The sequence below is a fragment of the Podarcis tiliguerta genome, assembly GCF_965153285.1.
Source record: "Podarcis tiliguerta genome assembly, chromosome: 14".
Taxonomy (NCBI): domain Eukaryota; kingdom Metazoa; phylum Chordata; class Lepidosauria; order Squamata; family Lacertidae; genus Podarcis; species Podarcis tiliguerta.
This window is the reverse complement of record NC_139547.1, coordinates 595,222-612,858: the sequence shown is the minus strand read 5'-3', so window position 1 is coordinate 612,858 and position 17,637 is coordinate 595,222. Positions and strand designations below refer to the sequence as shown.

The 17,637-nt window shown below is 44.0% G+C and overlaps 1 protein-coding gene across 4 annotated transcripts; it reads right to left on the bottom strand.

Annotated features, from left to right (window-relative positions):
• Window positions 1–258: 258 nt before the first annotated feature.
• SKIC8 (SKI8 subunit of superkiller complex) lies at window positions 259–16,783 on the bottom strand. 4 transcript variants are annotated; one of them, XM_083412844.1, is made up of 11 exons: window positions 16,213–16,783; window positions 15,469–15,514; window positions 15,357–15,384; window positions 13,903–14,008; window positions 13,125–13,297; window positions 9,669–9,817; window positions 7,958–8,051; window positions 7,616–7,709; window positions 4,194–4,286; window positions 1,321–1,399; window positions 259–521 (listed from the first exon to the last, which is right to left on the bottom strand). In XM_083412844.1, the coding sequence occupies exons 2-11, from the start codon at window positions 15,478–15,480 to the stop codon at window positions 432–434; spliced, it is 918 nt and encodes a 305-aa protein (XP_083268970.1). In that variant the 5' UTR covers window positions 15,481–15,514; window positions 16,213–16,783; the 3' UTR covers window positions 259–431. The 4 variants fall into 4 exon arrangements, with proteins under 4 accessions (XP_083268970.1, XP_083268971.1, XP_083268972.1 ...); XM_083412845.1 differs by having other exon boundaries at window positions 15,293–15,384; window positions 16,213–16,424; XM_083412846.1 differs by having other exon boundaries at window positions 15,293–15,379; window positions 16,213–16,424.
• Between the last annotated feature and the right edge of the window lie 854 nt (window positions 16,784–17,637).

Sequence of the window (17,637 nt, the reverse complement as noted above, 5' to 3'; positions counted from 1 at the left end):
ACAACAGAAATTCACCAGCTAAAAGCTTAAGAACTTGCATGCAAGCAGCATCTTTTTCTGATTTTTTTATGCTTGGGTGCCCCCTGCTGGAAAGAAACTCTTTGTATATTGCATTTATTTGCAAATTGCAGGGCTCCCCTGAGCACATGCACAGCCTTTATTCTTGTTTGTAGTCACACCTGTGCCGTCCATGACAAGCACTGCCACCCCAAAAACAGAAAAATGTCTAATAGGGGAAATGATACTCCAGTAGCCCAGTTGGCAAATTAAGTAATTTAAAGTAACAAATACATTTATAAACATAAATAGCAAAATTCATACAAACTTAGATATATATTGATTATTTGCATTTGTCAAAATCTAAAGGTTTTCTTGACACCTTTTGAAAGTTCCACAGCTTTCAAAAGGAACCCAAATTGATTTAGGTACATTTAAATTGGACAGTCATAAATATGGATTTCTTGATCATCACCAACTGATACAATTTTAGAACCATTTCCGTTGTATTGCACTCCCCAGACCTGTGAACAAACCAAAAATCTGTTAAGATTGATTGCATAGTTAGGCAATAGCTTATAACAGACATTAAAAAAATTATAATGATCACAAGTCCATTTCTTTAAAGGTAACTTATATATGCTGTGTACCGCCCACTGCACAAGAGAAAACCAACCCAATGGGCCCTCAGATGTTGGGCTGCAACTCCACTGTGCCTGACTATGGCTGATAGGAGTCAAACAGTGACAATCGTAAAACTGAAACACAAGAAGCTGCCTCATATTGAGTAGCAGCAACTCATAGTCTGAGGCAGAGCTTACCCATCGCTTGCTCCTTGATGTGGAGATGCCAAGCATTGGACCTGCATTCTTTGCTTGCCAGGCATATACTGCCACCAAGCTATGGCCCCTCTGCCACCAAAAGCACACTCATTCTGCTAAAAAGGCATGCCAATGGGATTGTACTTTCAGTCTCTCACACCCCTGTTACCAGCACTTTGCACAGAGGCAAGCTGAGTGGTTCAAGCATCTTGAATTAAAATGCCAGTTTTATTTGGGGGTGGGTGGAAATCTTCCGTTTCAGGTGTTAAGAGAACTCAGTAGACAGCACTAATAGACAATTAATTGGACACACTTTCACATTTATTTTATGGAACAAAATTTATATACTACTTTTGTAAGAAAACTTCACAAATATAGCAGGAAGTAACCCTTCAAATTTTGGAACGTCTCAAGACTAGTTCTATGCAGCCTGAACTAAAGGTTTTAATGTAAGGAAAGTTCCCTAGGCTGCCACAACCGACAGCCACAAAGTTCTATATACCTGATCTTGATGATCAAAGAAGGTATGAGCACAGGTCTTGGAAGGTACATCCCACACTTTCACAGTTTTGTCTGATGAACTGGAAAAGAACAATGATCAACAATTTTGTTCCCTGTTAATACCAACCCACCAGAAATAGGAAATGGCCTCTGCTTCCTGGAATCATCACCATTTGTGCAGTCCACTGGTGTGAGCCTCCAACCCTGAGCTCACCCTTCCCTCTTTGGGGAATTAAAAAATTGCAAGTCACATCTCTCACTTCATCTATCCTGAAGCCACGGTACTCACTATTTTGTCATGTTTATTTAGGATATTTCATTGGAAAGTTCCAGGCCTGGTGTACAAAAGTGTGACTAACATCTCCAACCCCAAAGAAAAGCAGAACAGAGCAAGCAAAAAAACAAAACCACCATCTGAATTGTCTGGGCAAAAAGGTCTTCCCCTGGTATTGAAAAAGGTGCCATTGTTGGCACCAGATGTGTCCCTTGAGCGGACACAGAAAAGGTCCTCTTTTAAGAGTGTAGCATACTAAAGAAGATGCTTGGAGCAGGGACTCTGCAGAAAATCTGAAGACTGGCATTAGAATTGTTTTTGTTCCCCTAAGTGTTTATTTGCCATGCATAATGTTCAGTCCATGTGTTGTGCAAGACAGCACAAAGCAGAAGCTGTCATGCTAAATAAAGATAAAGGACCCCTGACAGTTAAGTCCAGTTGCGAATGACTCTGGGGTTGTGGCACTCATCTTGCTTTACTGGCCGAGGGAGCCGACATTCGTCCGCAGACAGTTTTTCCGGGTCATGTGGCCAGCATGACTAAGTCACTTCTGGTGAAACCACAGCAGTGCACAGAAACGCTGTTTACCTTCCCACCACAGCAGTACCTATTTATCTACTTGCACTTTGACGTGCTTTCGAACTGCAAGGTTGGCAGGAGCAGGGACCGAGCAACGGGAGCTCACCCTGTTGTGAGGATTTGAACTGCCGACCTTCTGATCGGCAAGCCCAAGGCTCAGTGGTTTACACCACAGCACCACAAAAACTAAGCAGATGAGTAAAGAGTAACTAACTGACCTTAGCAATACAAGATTATAGACTACAGTGCATTTAGTTTCCAACCAAGACCAAACTTGCAGAACTCACTGGTCTGACCCAACAAGGCAGCTGAAAGTTCAAGCATCCATGTTCCTTCACCACAGCAAAATGCAGTTCACACATTCCACTCGCTGTACACTTGATGACCAGCAGCTATCCAGTTACCAAACAACATGCAAGAAAGTGAGCCCACAGCTTGCAACTGTGTCTAATGCAGAACCTTGCTCAGTAGTGTGGCATCTGAGTTCAATCCCCAGCACTTGCAGAAATCCGCTGCCAGTCAGTGTAGGGAACCCTAAGCTAAGATCAATGGTGTGAGTCAGCGTAAGGCAATTCCTTTGTCCTGCACAACCCCGCAAGGCAAGTGTGGCTCAATGCAGCTGTCAGAAAAATTCTGCACGGCTCATACCCCTGCAATAGATGCCCCTCATTTTGCCATGCTTGAAGATGTCACAAACAGTTATCTTCCACTCACACAAACAAACCCAGTAGAACAAGGGCAAGAGCTTAGGCATGCTGCTAACACCTTGCTGTTTATGGGGAAAGCCACACACTGAAGCACATTGCAGCAGAGTAGAGCAAACCCACACTCAGTAGAGCAAGATCAGCAAGGTAAAGAAACGGAATGCCTCATACACGTTTCTCTGGGCAGCGGACCCCATTTGAGAATTTTTCCTTAGGAATTCTTTGTCATTTATCCCAATACACTCTTAATCAGACTTCTTTTAACGTCAACACATATTTTTCCGTGTAGACGATTATTTTTTTTAGTGGGTCGTCTTAAACACAGAGGGGGGGATGGGCAATTGGTTGCAGGTGCGAGTAGGAGATTGTCAGTGGCGATTGGGTGGGTGATTGGTGGCTGCTGGCAATTGGGAGTGTTGGTCAGGCGGGGGAGCGATTGTTGGCAACCCCCCGCCCCCAAAAAGCTGAACAACTCTGGGCAACCCCCCCCCCCAATACAGTATATTCATTTGTGAAAAACTCCTCTTAAAAATAGGGGAAGCAGTTGCATAGGTTGTATTCAACCAACTTTTACTCAATAGTAGACCTATGATTGTAATTAACTGGCCATGACTTAGGTCCATAATTTTTAAGGAGTCTATCTGAGTATAAGTTAGTTGAATACAATCCTACAGCTACTTGGCACCTTTTGAAAATAAGGCTGCTAATTCTTAGTTCTGCCCAACTAAGAAAATCATGCACTCAGTTTTACAACTATGTGAATTTTACTCTATGAAGCTCCATTTATAAACAGGCCTTCCTCTCCACATGCTGTAATGTCATAGGTTCAGGGGGCAAGTTCAAATCCACACTGAGCCTTGAAGTTCACCAGATGACGAGGGACCAGAGTCTATCTCAGCCTGGCCTGCTTTACAAGGGTGCTCTACTTACCTCTGTTGTAATTCTGGGGATGTGTTTGTAGTCTTGCCCCTTATAAAATTAGTGATTTAAAAAGAATGGCTTGGGGGAGGCAGAAGAGAGTAAACCCAGCATAGGCCTGCAGCAGGCAACCATTCCCTCTGCTGGGGGCCACATACAAGCAACAGGCATGCATGGAAAGGTCAAAGCCCAGTGTGGGTCACCACTTTCTCTCTCTGCAACACCTCCTTTCCCCTCCATTTCCCCCTCTCCTTGCTACCCACATGAAATTAGGCTAAGTGCTGCTCAACAATGAACCCACCAGTGACATACTTCTTTCTAGAGTTCCATGAAGAAAGTGCAAGATGAACATGTAACGCATAACCCAACCAAATCAGGTCATGTCAACATTCTACATACCTAGAAACGAAATGGGTGTCGTCAGGACAAAACGCTACATTTAGCACCCAAGATGCGTGGCCGCTCAGGGTGCCTGCCAGGTTCGCATGCTGCCTGCAGAATTCAAAAACAGACTCCAGTTTAGAAATACACCCTCAACAACAGGCTCTTCAAAATAATATTCCAGGGAACTTCTGAGTTTCTTCAGATGTTTATCAGAGGATTCTCAATGAAAAGTTGGAGCAATTGTGGACATGTGTGACAACACGGTTGCTTCTCATGAATCTTCCTTGCAATTCTCAGCTACCTGGGAGTGATGGGTCCGTTTTACCACATTCTTCATTCAAGGTCCAAGAGATTAGCGTTCCGAAAGAATAAAATGTATGTGCTAGACTGCATCCCATATTTCCTGCCATGTGAAAGGGTTCACACTTCATGGAAACACAAACAACATCATCACTTAGCAGGATATGACTTAATTCAACCTTCCCCAACCTGGTGCCCTCCAGATGTCTGGCTCCAACCCCCATCATCTCCAACTAGTTGCCATGCAGCCCGGGGCTGATGGGAGATGGGGTTCAACAGCCGCTGGAGGGCAAGAGGCTGAGGAAGGCTGCCTTTATCAGTCACATTAATTACAACCTTCGTCTTCCAAAGGAAGGGGCCAAACAACATCAAAAGATGCTTCTTTGCAGAAGCCAAATGGATGAAGGTAAATATTTTTATGGTGGTCCAGGGGGAAAATGGGCTCGATGAACCAATACCACCTGGTATAAAGGCAGCTTCCTAGGGGCTGATGGCCGGATGGGAACAAAACAAATCCAAGGAAAAAGAGGTTTTTTGTAGCTATTAGACATGTCAACCTAATAGAACTTCCATTCAGACATAGAAGGCCGCTCTTGCAGAATACCCAAAGGCATCTGGGTGGCCACCAGTGTTTGAAACTAACTGGGCACCAAGCACCTCCTGTAACAGAGAATAGGCTGATTGTGAGGAATTTCTTATGTCTTGTCGCCGTGTACTGCAACTAATTTAAATTGCTGGCGCTTCTAAGAGGCTGTTGCCTGTTGCTGGCTGCCGCTTGGATCTACTTGCACACGTGAATGCTAAATTCACCTACATTAGAAAGACATGAGAAAGAAGAAGAAAGAAAGAAGAAAGAAGAAGAGAAGGAGTTTGGATTTGATATCTTGCTTTATCACTACCCGAAGGAGTCTCAAATCAGCTAACATTCTCCTTTCCCTTCCTCCCCCACAACAAACACTCTGTGAGGTGAGTGGGGCTGAGAGACTTCAACAAAGTGTGACTGGCCCAAGGTCACCCAGCAGCTGCATGTGGAGGAGCGGAGACGCGAACCTGGTTCACCAGATTACGAGACTACCGCTCTTAACCACTACGCCACACTGGCTCTCTAGAGAGAAGGCGGCTGCCTGCTGCTGGTGTGTCTCTGCTGCTCAGCTGCATTTGAGTGTGTTTCTCCACCAGACACAGGAGGCTGAAAAAGAACAAGCAAGGGTGGGAGGGTGCCATAGGTGAGGCTTTTATTCAGGATTAAATCTGCACTTCAGAGAGCCTGTCTTGAGTGCTGGGAGGGAAGGAGCCACCACTGTGGGAGGAGGGATGGAGGTTGAGATCTCTCCGACGGCAGAGGGAGGGAGGGAGAAGAGGTATGCATGTGTGTGCCATTTGGAGAAAAGGGTTGTTTCCATCCCTGTTCTGGTGTTTGTCTTCTACTTGCAACAGAGCTCCATGGGGCTTCTTCCAAAGTAAAACGTGCATGGGTTGCCTGTGCTTGAATGGCTGAAGCCGTGTGTGACTGTTAAGGCTGGAGTGAACATATGAAGGTAACGTCTCCTCCAGGGTCAGTGCTGCCTGGCCGGCTAGGGGTTGTGTATGTTTTAAAGTATACCATGTTCACTCTACTGCCTCCTGCAGTTTATCTTGCCCACTCACCACCCCACCGTTTCTGCCTATGGGGAGGAATCCCAGCTTTCTCATGACCTCTTCCTCCCTCCGCCCCACCGGATCATTTTCCTTTTCATTGTCTGGATATTTCCCCCATTTCTTCCCTTCTGACCACCCAGACCCCTTCTAAAGGGACAGTGTTCTGTGTTTGAATCCTGTCTCTGCAGGCTCCATTCTGCTCTCCTCCTTCCTTCCTCCTTTATCTTAAAATGCAATGGCCCCTTTCCCCCCCCCCCTCATCTCCCCAACTCTTGTAAGATCCTTCCCATTTTCTTTCAAATCTAGGCCACCAAACCTACCCTATCATGGTGATGGCCTATTTCGTTTTTCTTTCTTTCTTTTTGACTTTTCTGCACCCTAAATTTGGCCTGGCCAGCTTTGTAGGTGAAAATTTAACACAGCCTTTCTTTAGTGGAGGAAGCCATGGGAAGGATGCAGATTTCCTTGCCATTGCCATTGCCATCTAACAATCTGAAAAATGGCCCGCTTCCATATCGATTCTATTGATACTTGTTTTATTTGGTAGTTTTTCTGATGATGTTCTGGCTCACTTATAATTGTTTGTCTCAATTGTAAACTAACTTGTGAATCCATTGGATTAAAAAGCTAGCAAGCAATACATGCACATGCATGCATTGGGCCTCTCTGCCATCAGTTGCGTAGGCTGTAGTAAGTGGTGTTGTTGGTTAGAACAGAATCAGGAAATGGTAGTTACTCTGGATTTATTTGCCCAAAACACAAAGGTATGGTCTGGGGTGCTCATTTTATTTTTGATGCTTTCTTTTTAGAATGGTTAATTGCTTCCAATGTTCAAAAGGCCACAAAAGACACCTGGAATAACCCAAAGGAATCAAAACAGCAGCAAAAAGGTGGGGAACCACCACTGTTAAATTTGATTCTGCTTGATGATATACACAATTCATTTTCAGCTTTGTAATGGGGGGGGGGGGTGGCTAGACTTTCCATTGTTTTGACCATAACCTAGGCTTAAGGTGCCATGTGATGCCTAGTTTGTATATCTGAGTTTCTAACTCTGTTGGCCACTGTAAGAAACTGGTAACACTAGATTAGGGTTGTCTTCTGGGGCTGTTTGCTCTTTTCTATGAAAGCCAAAGTTTGTCACTGACGTAAGTGATTCAGACAGCCTTCCTCATCCTGGGGCCTTCCAGATGTTGGATTACAACTCCCACCGGTCCTGACCATTGGCCTTGCAGGCTGGCGCTGACACAGGAATTGGAGTCCAACAACCTCTGAAGGACATGCTATCAACATACATCCTGGCAAGTTTGGAAACTTCCTGTTGGTTTGGGAAACTGAGGAGCAGTTAAGAGGAGATACAAGGAGGTAGAAAGGTTTACAAGAGTCAAGGGAAAATTGACTTTTTTATCTCCAAAAGGTAAGATTTTACCATTACATTACCACTGAATCAGTTTTGAGAGACATTGCCATGCTCTGGACAGAGAAGGATTAGCACTTACACGTCATAAATCTTGATGTAGCCATCATCTGAAGCTGTGACAAGTAATTGGGAGTCTGGGGAGAATGTCAAGGAACGGATTGGCATAGCGTGCCCTGAAATATAAAAGAATCCCACTTTCATCCATGAAGGCCTGAAGATATCACATCTTGTACTGCCCCCACCCCTGCAACCCTGTTTGACCAGCTCCTTTCCTGAACTGTTTCTGGAAGCATGGGCAGGAGAAGCTCTGCTGGGAACCTGAAAACGAGGGAAGAAAGCAAAGCACAGCCTCTATATTTGGAGGCTTCAGACCGCTTCCCAGAGATGGAGAGCAATCTGCTGCAAGCATTCCAAGCCTTACCTTCCAACGTGTGAAGAAGTTTTCCAGTCGCAATATCAAAGATATTGATAATTCCATCTATAGCTCCACTGGCAAGATATTTTCCATCCGGGCTCTGCAAATAACAGAGAATTTGCTATTTTTTTAAAAAAGTACTATCTTCCTCCATCCCCAAGTGCAAGCAGGCATAAAGGGAAAACATATTCTATTTAGAGAAATTTACAGACCACCTAATCAAAACAACCAGCACTAAGTTGAAATAAAAAGTTTTTTGAAAGCATCTACAACAGCATAGAAAAGATGCCTGCCTGTATTAATGTTAGGAAGGTTGCTCCAAAGCATAGACTGGATGAGTCCAAACAGATGAGGAATGAACATGATGTGGCATTTTGTGAAAGTGCAAGTTCCACAGATCAAAGTGGTCAAGTACGCATGCAAGGGGTAAGGTGATCTTTCATGTAAACTGGTCTGAAGTTCTCAACAGCTTTATGTAATAAGAGTAAACCTTGAACTTGTCTGAGTAACAAACTGGCACCCAGTGCAAATCTTGAGCTATAATATGCTGCTCTCAACAACTGCAGTATTCAAACCAATGGCAAGGACCCCCTGCCCCAAGTTCTTTGCAGTAATCCAACCTTGAAGTCACCAATGCCTTGAATACTGTGGTCACGTTATAAGAACATTACGTCAAAAGAGCACAGTTGCATCAGGCCACAGTCTAATCAAGTCCAGCATCTTGTTCTGACAATGGCCCATCAGGTGCCTATGGGAAGCCCGAGAGCAGCAGCACTCTCCCCAGCAACAGGGATTCAGACCAGAGGTTGTGGAACCCAGAAAAAGTCAGCTATACCTAAGCCTCGCCAACATCAGCCAATTTCTTTCTGGGACAAAGATGAGAAAGGCAGCCCTCTCTGCACGAAGATTAAATATGCCTGTGGGTATATCAAGCAGATCCAGTGATGGGAAAGGCTTCAAGCTGCAGCTTGACATTGCAGGTCTCTTACAAATCATCCTGCTTGGGGCTAGTTTGGCAGCATTAGGCAAGTCTGCAGAGCACTAGATGCTTTGCAGTACTGGTCTACACTCCACCAGAGGATATCAGTCTCACTTCAACAAGGCTCTGATTTTCCTGCAAGAAAACCCAGAGGTGGATCCCTAATCCCTAATCAAGTGCACCAATTGGTCCGGGGCATAAAATGTGCCAACTTCTGATTTCAGGCTATATCACAAGGGTGGTGAACCTTTTTGGTGGTATGGGCCAGATCCTTATCAAGAACACATTCTAGGATCAGCTAGTGGGGACACACCTATAAATCCCATGAAAAAACAAACACTGATTGTTGACAAGTACACAGTTATATTCTTGTCACATTCAATTTATCTGGGCCTGTGTTTTAATGTCTCTGGGCACCCATACACTTTTCCTACTGTGGGCCCCATATAGTGTGAAAGCATAGCATTTTATCTGGTTTAGATTTGCACACACAGCCTTGGGAAGAAGAAAACGGAGTAAGAGGTGCTGGATTTGAAAATCTTCTTAAGCAGCACTTATTGATCAGCATTTTGAAACCATTAATGACCTAGCACAGCAGGGGTCTGGGGCCTGCTCATCTCTCCCTTGGCACCACTTTTTAAATGCTAGCAAAACACAGGGCATTCAGGACAAATTAGTAAGTGGTGGAGATAGTAAAAGAGATTGCACCAAAGGTCAATTAACACACAGGATTCTTACATATGCAATACTCAGGATGAATTTGCCTCTTGTATCCAAGGAATATTCTTTTTTTCCAGTCTCGACACCAAAAATGTTCACTTTCCCTATGTGGCTTCCTGTTGCAACATACTGGGAGTCAGGCGAAAAAGCGAGTGACCAGGCATCCACTGTGAGAGGAGAAGGAGGGAAAAGTTAAAACATTAAAAACTTCCTTAAACAGGGATGCCTTCAGATGCCTTTTAAAAGTAAGATACAGTGGTACCTCCAGTTGCGGACAGGATGTGTTCCGGAGCTCCAGTTGGATCCTGAGGTTTTCACAACCGGAGGTGCCTGCTCTGTGCATGTGCACATGGCGAAACCTGGGGAAATACTTCTGGGTTTGCTATGTGCGTAACCCTAGGATTCGTATCCAGAGGTGCACGCAACTAGAGGTACCACTGTAGTTGCTCACTTTCTTGACATCTGACAGGAGGGCGTTCCACAGGGCCGGCGCCACTACCGAGAAGGCCCTCTGCCTGGTTTCCTATAACCTCACTTCTTGCAAGGCGGGAACCACCAGAAGGCCCTGGGAGCTGGACCTCAGTGTCCAGGCAGAAGGAGACAGGGATACAGGACCAAGGCCATTTAGAGCTTTAAAGGTCAGCACCAACACTTTGAATTCTGCTCGGAACGACTGGGAACCAATACAGGTCTTTCAGGACCAGTGTTATGTGGTCTTGTTGGCCACTCCCAGTCACCAGTCTAGCCGCATTCTGGATTAATTGCGGTTTCCGAGTCACCTTCAAAGGTAGCCCCATGTAGAGCACATTTGTAGTAGTCCAAGCGGGAGATAACTAGAGCATGCACCACTCTGGCAAGACAGTCCACAGGCAGGTAGGGTCTCAGCCTGCGTACCAGATGGAGCTTGTAATCCTTACAAACAATCCAATAAGGTGAGTCAGGATTAGTGATGCTAAATTCTTGAGAATAATCTTTTGGAGAATATTCTTGAGAATATTCTTTATTAATGAGAATTTTCATTTAAAATAGAATATTCATTATAATTAAAGTTAAACCACTCTAAGCTGATGGCACCACTAATGGTCATGTTAAGGTTTGGCATAAGGAAACTCAGTAGTTAAATCATATTTTATTCTTCCATTAGAACACGTATTGTATATGTTACAGGACTAGTCAAAAAATCCAATTGGCATGTTAAGGTCTGATACAAGTAAATTCAGTAATAGGCTATCTTGTGCTTCTAATAGCTCTAACACTTAATAACTGTTTTGGTGACTAAAACACAGCTTGATAAACAAAACTATATGCATACATATAAAAATGATAATATATTTCAGTATGTCAATCCCTGCTAAATGGCACCTTGTACCATTGAATGGCACTGCAAAAACCAGTTACTGGCACTAAATAAAAATATAGAAACACCAACTGTTTAAATCAAAGCCACCTCACATGCTGTTACACATAATTGTATAAGCCTAGGTACTTTTAAGTGTATAAAGCATTAAAGCTACTTTCTGTAAAAAAAATAGCACTGTATGGCCAAGGGTACAGAATTGTTAAGAATAAGGTCACACCAAAATAGAAAAAAGGCTATTACATGTAGTTGAAATGCATGCGAATTAAAATGCACATCAGATTAAATGAATAGCATTTTTAAAACTAAAAAATAAATAAAAAATGCTCACATTTCAGAACTGCCAGTGGTGAATGACACAATGCCCAGTAATGTAACTGGATCAAAAAAATCATTATTCATTACTTACACTGGCTTGACTATTTACTAGATTTTTTAAATGTGGGTTGTAAAACTGGTTCTTACATTCAAATTTATAATTTGAGGAGAATATTCTCCAGAGAATTTTCTAGCAGAGAATACAGTGGTACCTTGGGTTAAGTACTTAATTCATTCCGGAGGTCCGTTCTTAACCTGAAGCACCACTTTAGCTAATGGGGCCTCCTGCTGCCGCCGCAGCATGACTTCTGTTCTCATCCTGAAGCAAAGTTCTTAACCCAAGGTAATATTTCTGGGTTAGCGGAGTCTGTAACCTGAAGCGTCTTTAACCCAAGGTACCACTGTATTCTCATTCTCGATAATATTCTCCGGAGAATATTCTCACCTCACATCACTAGTCAGGATTACTATCCTCCATTCTGCAGATGGAGAAAAAGAAGCTGAGAAGAAGTGGCTTACCTGAAATTCAGCTAGTGAACTTTATCACAGTGACAAGGTTAAAACTGGGGCCCCTTACTGAATCATCACCAGCTCAGTCACCTTGGAACTGTCCCAATGAACAAACCATCTGAGCAAACATGCAGAGCTCTACTTCCTAATGGCACAAATTACTAACTAACTCCCCATTGACTTCTATGGGATCCACAGCCTGATACTGTGTCAAGTTATTCAGAAGTCAGTCCTGAAGAGTTTAATGTGATGAACTACAGTCAGCATGCATATGATTGCAGTTAGTTGTGACTAGATTTTTATGGAACATATGACCCTTAAGGTCTTCAACACCAAAATTATAGCTCAATTGCTCTATGGAATTCCAATCTGGCTGCCAGGGTTTACCCAGATGGTTGAACAAGTGCAGGCAGCTTTCCTTTTTAAGATTTTTGCTGTCCCACGCTGTGTACCCTATGCAGCCTTGTGTCTAGAGGGAGGTCAACACAAGGTAGAGACCATAGCCTGGACGAGATTTCCTCTATGCTGGTTAAACATCTGCCTCACAACAGATAGAGATCCTCTCCCTAGTGAAGTGTTGCTAGATCCCTTTCTTCCCCCAGGGCTACAACAGTTTAACACAAAGGTACAGCAACTTGGGCTGTCAATGGAACTTCTGCGTTCAATGTCCCTACCATCTGCCAAGGCTAGGTTGTGGGACAATGAAAGCCAGATCTAACAGTAGCAGCACAAAAAACATGCTCCCCTCTTTACTTTCTTGGGCACATGAAACTAACCACAACTATCTCAAATTTTTGTTTAACCCTCAAGAAAGAAGGGCATTTTCGCTGGCCAGGTTCAACTCAAACCCATCAAACCTCCTTTGGAGAAACGTTCTCGGGCAAGGTGGAGTGAGGTAGAATCTGCCCATGTGATGACCACCTGGTGGAAACTCTTACTTATATGGTTCTTAAATGTAAACTATATGCTGATCTCCACCAGCAATTCTTAGAGCAACTCTGCATCCCCAAATAGAAACCAGAGTCAGTGGTCATACACTTTCTACTATTGGAGAATGACCAGGAGCTCACCAAGTTAGTGGCCAAATATCTTTATCTGGTATTCTGTTGTTGAAACACCTATTAATTACCTTCCTCTCAAAGGGTTCAGAGCAATGTATAACTCTCATATAAATTTCATAACACAAATACTAGAAACAGTATGCTAAAAATAAATATTAACTACTCATTAGAACACTTGCAGCCCTTGAACCGTATATTCTTAGTAGTCAGAGAACTTTTGAACTTTACCAGGTCCAGCATCTATTGACTTGATCTGTTTGCCAGTGTCTAAATCCCAAATACGAATGTGAGCATCTAAAGAACTTGACGCAGCAATGGTACCCGTGTGACTAATATCCACCGAAACTACACCCAGCTGATGACCTTCTAATGTCCACTTGAGATCCAGCTTCTCTCCGTTCCTTTGCAAAATAAAAGGAAACAAAAATTTAAAAACAATACATGTTTCTTCATATGGCACACTTATCACCACATTCTGAAATTCTGTTCTGCATATTTTTCCATTTCCATATTAATTTTGGTTTTCACAATCCATTGCCCTCCCCAAATTTCAGTCTTCCACATGAAAAGGAGATGAAATAATTATGCACATAGAAGTCCCAAGAAAGTCAATGGGAAAGGCCTTAGCTCAGTGGCAAGGATCCCACATTCAATCCCTGGCATTTCCAGGAAAGAAACACCCTTGTCTGAAACCCTCTGTCAACACTTTCGAAACCACAAGTTACTAACAGCACAATGAAAACAATTTTTTGCAAGGCTTGCTTGGGTAAATCAAAGCACAGCTTAAAAATCAAATCTGAATTTGTGTTGAACTACAGCGTGTATACACAGGAAACCAAATTATATCAGAGCTAAAATAAAAAGGATTAGACAAGTTCACAGAAGTTATATCAGCAGCAACTAGTTATGATGCCAAACAGACCAGCACATGTTTACATCATGCTCCTGGCTTCTCGAGAATTCAGTTTAACCAATTCTTTTTCTTTCTTTCTTTTTTGGAACTCACCATTTCCAGACTTTCACCATGTCATCCAAAGAGCCTGAGATGACTGTTTCTGAGCCATCGTTTCTATTCTTCCCCCAGGCCACTGACCAGATGGCATCGTCATGTGCTGGGAAAGAAAATAACTGATTGAAAGATGAATGCAAGATGATTCCAAAAAGGAATGCAGTTTAACAGCTGTGGTTATCTTAAGTTTTACTGGATAACAGCAAGGTGTCACAGATAGTATCAATTCTGCCCTAATATCCATTAGTCCACTCTGGACACAATTTTAGAAGTAGATATATTTCTCCTTTGTTTTACTCAGCTAGTGAGGTGGGGTAGGGGTGAATGGAGTAACAGAAAATCTGGCTCCATATCCAAAGTGTCTTTAAGTTAACATCTCACATTAAAAACCTGATAGTACCAAATTATCGAAGGCTTTTCACCAAAGCCAGACTAAACGTCTTTCCTTCTGCAGTGTTGGATGGCAGGTTGAGAGGAGTTCCCTACCAGGACAGACTTTGCTCGTGTGCTCAAGACATCAATTCCATAAAACATATTTTGTTGCACTGTGCAAAATATGAGCAAGCCAGGGCTGAACTGATATTACCCTTGCTGGTACCCTTCCTGGGAAAATCAGAGGCTTACTATATCAGGTTCCTATTGGAAGACCGGACAAATGCTAGAACATTAGCAGTGGCAAAGTTTTTATCGGTGGTTGCAAGAACCAATGATCCCTATATTATGAACAAAATGCTTGTTTAACTTGGAGGTAGGCTGTATGAATTGTGTATTGCCTTGTAACGATTTGTTGAGTCTCTGGACTGTAATAAAGGTTGATGATGATATCCAAAGTGACTAGGTCTGACACACTATCATTGCTCTAGGAAACTGGTTCCATTGTCAAACTGCTCGTTCTCAAGAACGGTACAACCAAAATCTACTCTCCTGCAATTTAAGCCCATTAGATCTAATCATGTCCTCTTGAACAGCAGAGTTTAAGCCTTTGCCAGCTTTTATTTAGGAAGCCATTTGAAGAGTGTTAGGATGTCTCTCCCACCACCCCGTTTGTCTCTTCTCAAGACTGTACATAATTTCTCCAACCTAGAGACTACAAATCCCATCATCCTGACCAGTGACCATGCTGACTGGGACTGAAGGGAATTGGAGCCCAAGAACATGTGATGTGCCAAAGGTACCCTATCCCTATGGTATCAGAAATTATGACAGCTGGATACAAATTGGATTCATTTTTCACAATTTTCCCTTTTCTGGTCCTTAATTTTGTGTCTTCATATTTCAAACATACCAGAAATCACGACAACTAGAACATTTCTTTCATAAATTCTTTTTTTCTTTCTTTCTTTGAACAGTTAAGATGGAATTCATAACTTATGTTAAAAGTCTATACCTTTCTCATACATTCAATTTGCCAGCTTTTGTTAATCAGACACAAAGTAGGATTATTTCCTCACCTTGTTCTTGCTTGAAGAGAATACTGTACTAGGGGAGAAAAAGGAATATCCCTGTTATAAAGTAATAAAATTTAAATCATAAAATTAAAGGTTGTGGCTCTGATACACTTACTTGCGTAGTCATTTCTTCATACAAACTGAGGACACACAGAATTGGTCTGGGGAAGGAAAGAGGGGTAGTCAAACCAAGGTAGAAACATTCCCAGTGAAAAAATAAATGTGCGTAAGATCAAGTTACAAGGAAAGCAATAAAATAATAAACAATGTAGAGAGCAAGAAAACAAGCTACATGTTCTAATTTCACCTCTGCCATAAATTCACTAGGTCATGATTTCCAAGTCCTAAAAGGTTGGTGCTGTGATGTTTTTACTATAATGATCTGTATGTTCTCATATATCAGATAGAGAGATAGATAGCTTCACTTTTATTGTTTAATTGCCTTTTAATGGCTCTTCCCACCCACCCCTCTTTATTTTCAGCTGTTTCTATTTTATCTGTAAGCCGCCTGGAGTTCCTGTCATGGAAAAAAAGCGAGTCCAAAGAAATATAAAAATAGCAGCCGAGGGAGCCGCCGCCGAGGTGGCGGAAGGGGAGGCCTTTCCCCTCGGCTTCCCATCCCAGCCAATGGCCCAAAGTTTGCCCCAAGGCGCCCGAGGCAGCAGCGCAAGGGCGGCCGCATCCAGCGCCTCCCCGGGCAAGAGGCCCACCCTGAGGGGGGGGGAGACCCCCTTCCTCGCTCTGCAGAGGGAGCCGCCGAGGGAGGCGAAAGGGATGTTGCTATGGAAACGCGGCCTAGCAAACCCCGCGCCCCACGGCCGCCGCCCCCTCCCTCGCCTTCCCCGCGCGCAGTGCTCGCCTCTAATTCAGAGATCTTTGTCTCGACGGATATAGCGATAGTTCAATCCGTCTCCAAGGCTCCCCGCAGCACTTCCGGCGCCTCCTGGTGACGCAGACGATGACGCGCCGCCCGCCGCCAGGAGGTCGTGGAGGAGGGCGGGGAAGTCCTGGCAGGCCCCGAGAGGGGCTTCTCTGCCGCCACCTGGTGGGCAGGAGGCCGTTTGCCGGGCGGCGTCCTTTGCGCTTTCCGCTCGCTGCTGCCCCTTGTGGCTGCGGAGAGGGCGTCGGGCTGCTGGCGCCCCGGGGCGCGCGGGGGCTCCGTCGCCAAGCAACTCTTGGCGGGGGGGGGGGGCAGCGCGGTTTGCAAACACAAAAAGGGGGCCTCACACGTCCCATATCCTTTTGCACTGACTTTGCTAAGACCATCAGACGTGGTTTTCACCCTCCTTTCGTTTCATTGCCTTCCTGGGAACTTCCAAAACTCCAACCATCAGCCACTCTTTTCCTTTCTTTTCTGCGCAACCGCTAAGCTGAAAAGGTTTGGGGGACAAGCGTCCTACTTTATTTCCAAACACTGCATGTTCTGTAGCTTCACCCACTTCTCGTGCATGCCCCCCCTCCCAAAAATGAATGCTGGGAACTGTAGTTTGCCAAGGGTGGTGTTTCTGCAGCCCTCGTGCTAAAAAGCCCACAAAGCTGCCGAGGGAACTATGGTTCCCAGGATTCTTTGGAGAAAGTCACATGTTTCCCTCTCAGAGCTACAAATCTCAGCACCCTTAACCAAAGACAGTTCTCAAGATTATTGGGGGTGGGGATCATATGGCTTAACTGTTTGTTGGGTGTGCATTAAATGTACAGTTGTGATCTGCCCTTAATGTCAGTTGCTGTGATTTCCTGAAGGCGTAAGTATTGTCTTATTAACAAATCAATTCATATCTTATTTTTCTTAGGAGAAAGAAAGAGGGCTCCTAATACAGGACTGGCAATTCTCCCCACAAAATATATGAGTGATAGCCAACTACGTCGGGGAGGGGCAACCTGCTCCCCTCCCAATGCTGTTAGACCCCAACTCCTCTTGTCCCTAAGCAGTGGACATGCTGGCAGAGGCGGATGGACACTGGGCTCCAACAACATCGAGAGGGCCAGAGTTTTCCTGCCCCTAAATGAAGACATACTCCGAGTAAAACCATTTAAATCAAGGCACTGAAGAAGTGCGTTTAATTTGGATATATGTTTCTGTGTGTATACTTGTGAACTTGCTAACCCTGTCACAGTTTAGCTCTTCCCTGGACGCTGCAAGTGGGAAGCCCAACAGAGTGCAGACTGATACTCCAGCTCAGTCACTGAGGACATCTGCAGAAGCTTCTTTGGTCATTTCCCAAGTTGGTGAGGCTCCTTTGACAACATCAAAAAACTGAGCCTTTAGTGTCACTGGCCCAGTCCT

Bases quoted from the DNA above. Each gene is read 5' to 3' on its own strand.
- SKIC8 (XM_083412844.1), bottom strand. The intron at 4,287-7,615 runs GTAAGTGCTAAT...TGAATTCTGCAG, and splicing joins TACATCAAGATTTATGACGT to GCAGCATGCGAACCTGGCAG. The intron at 1,400-4,193 runs GTATGTAGAATG...GTTCTTTTCCAG, and splicing joins GACACCCATTTCGTTTCTAG to TTCATCAGACAAAACTGTGA.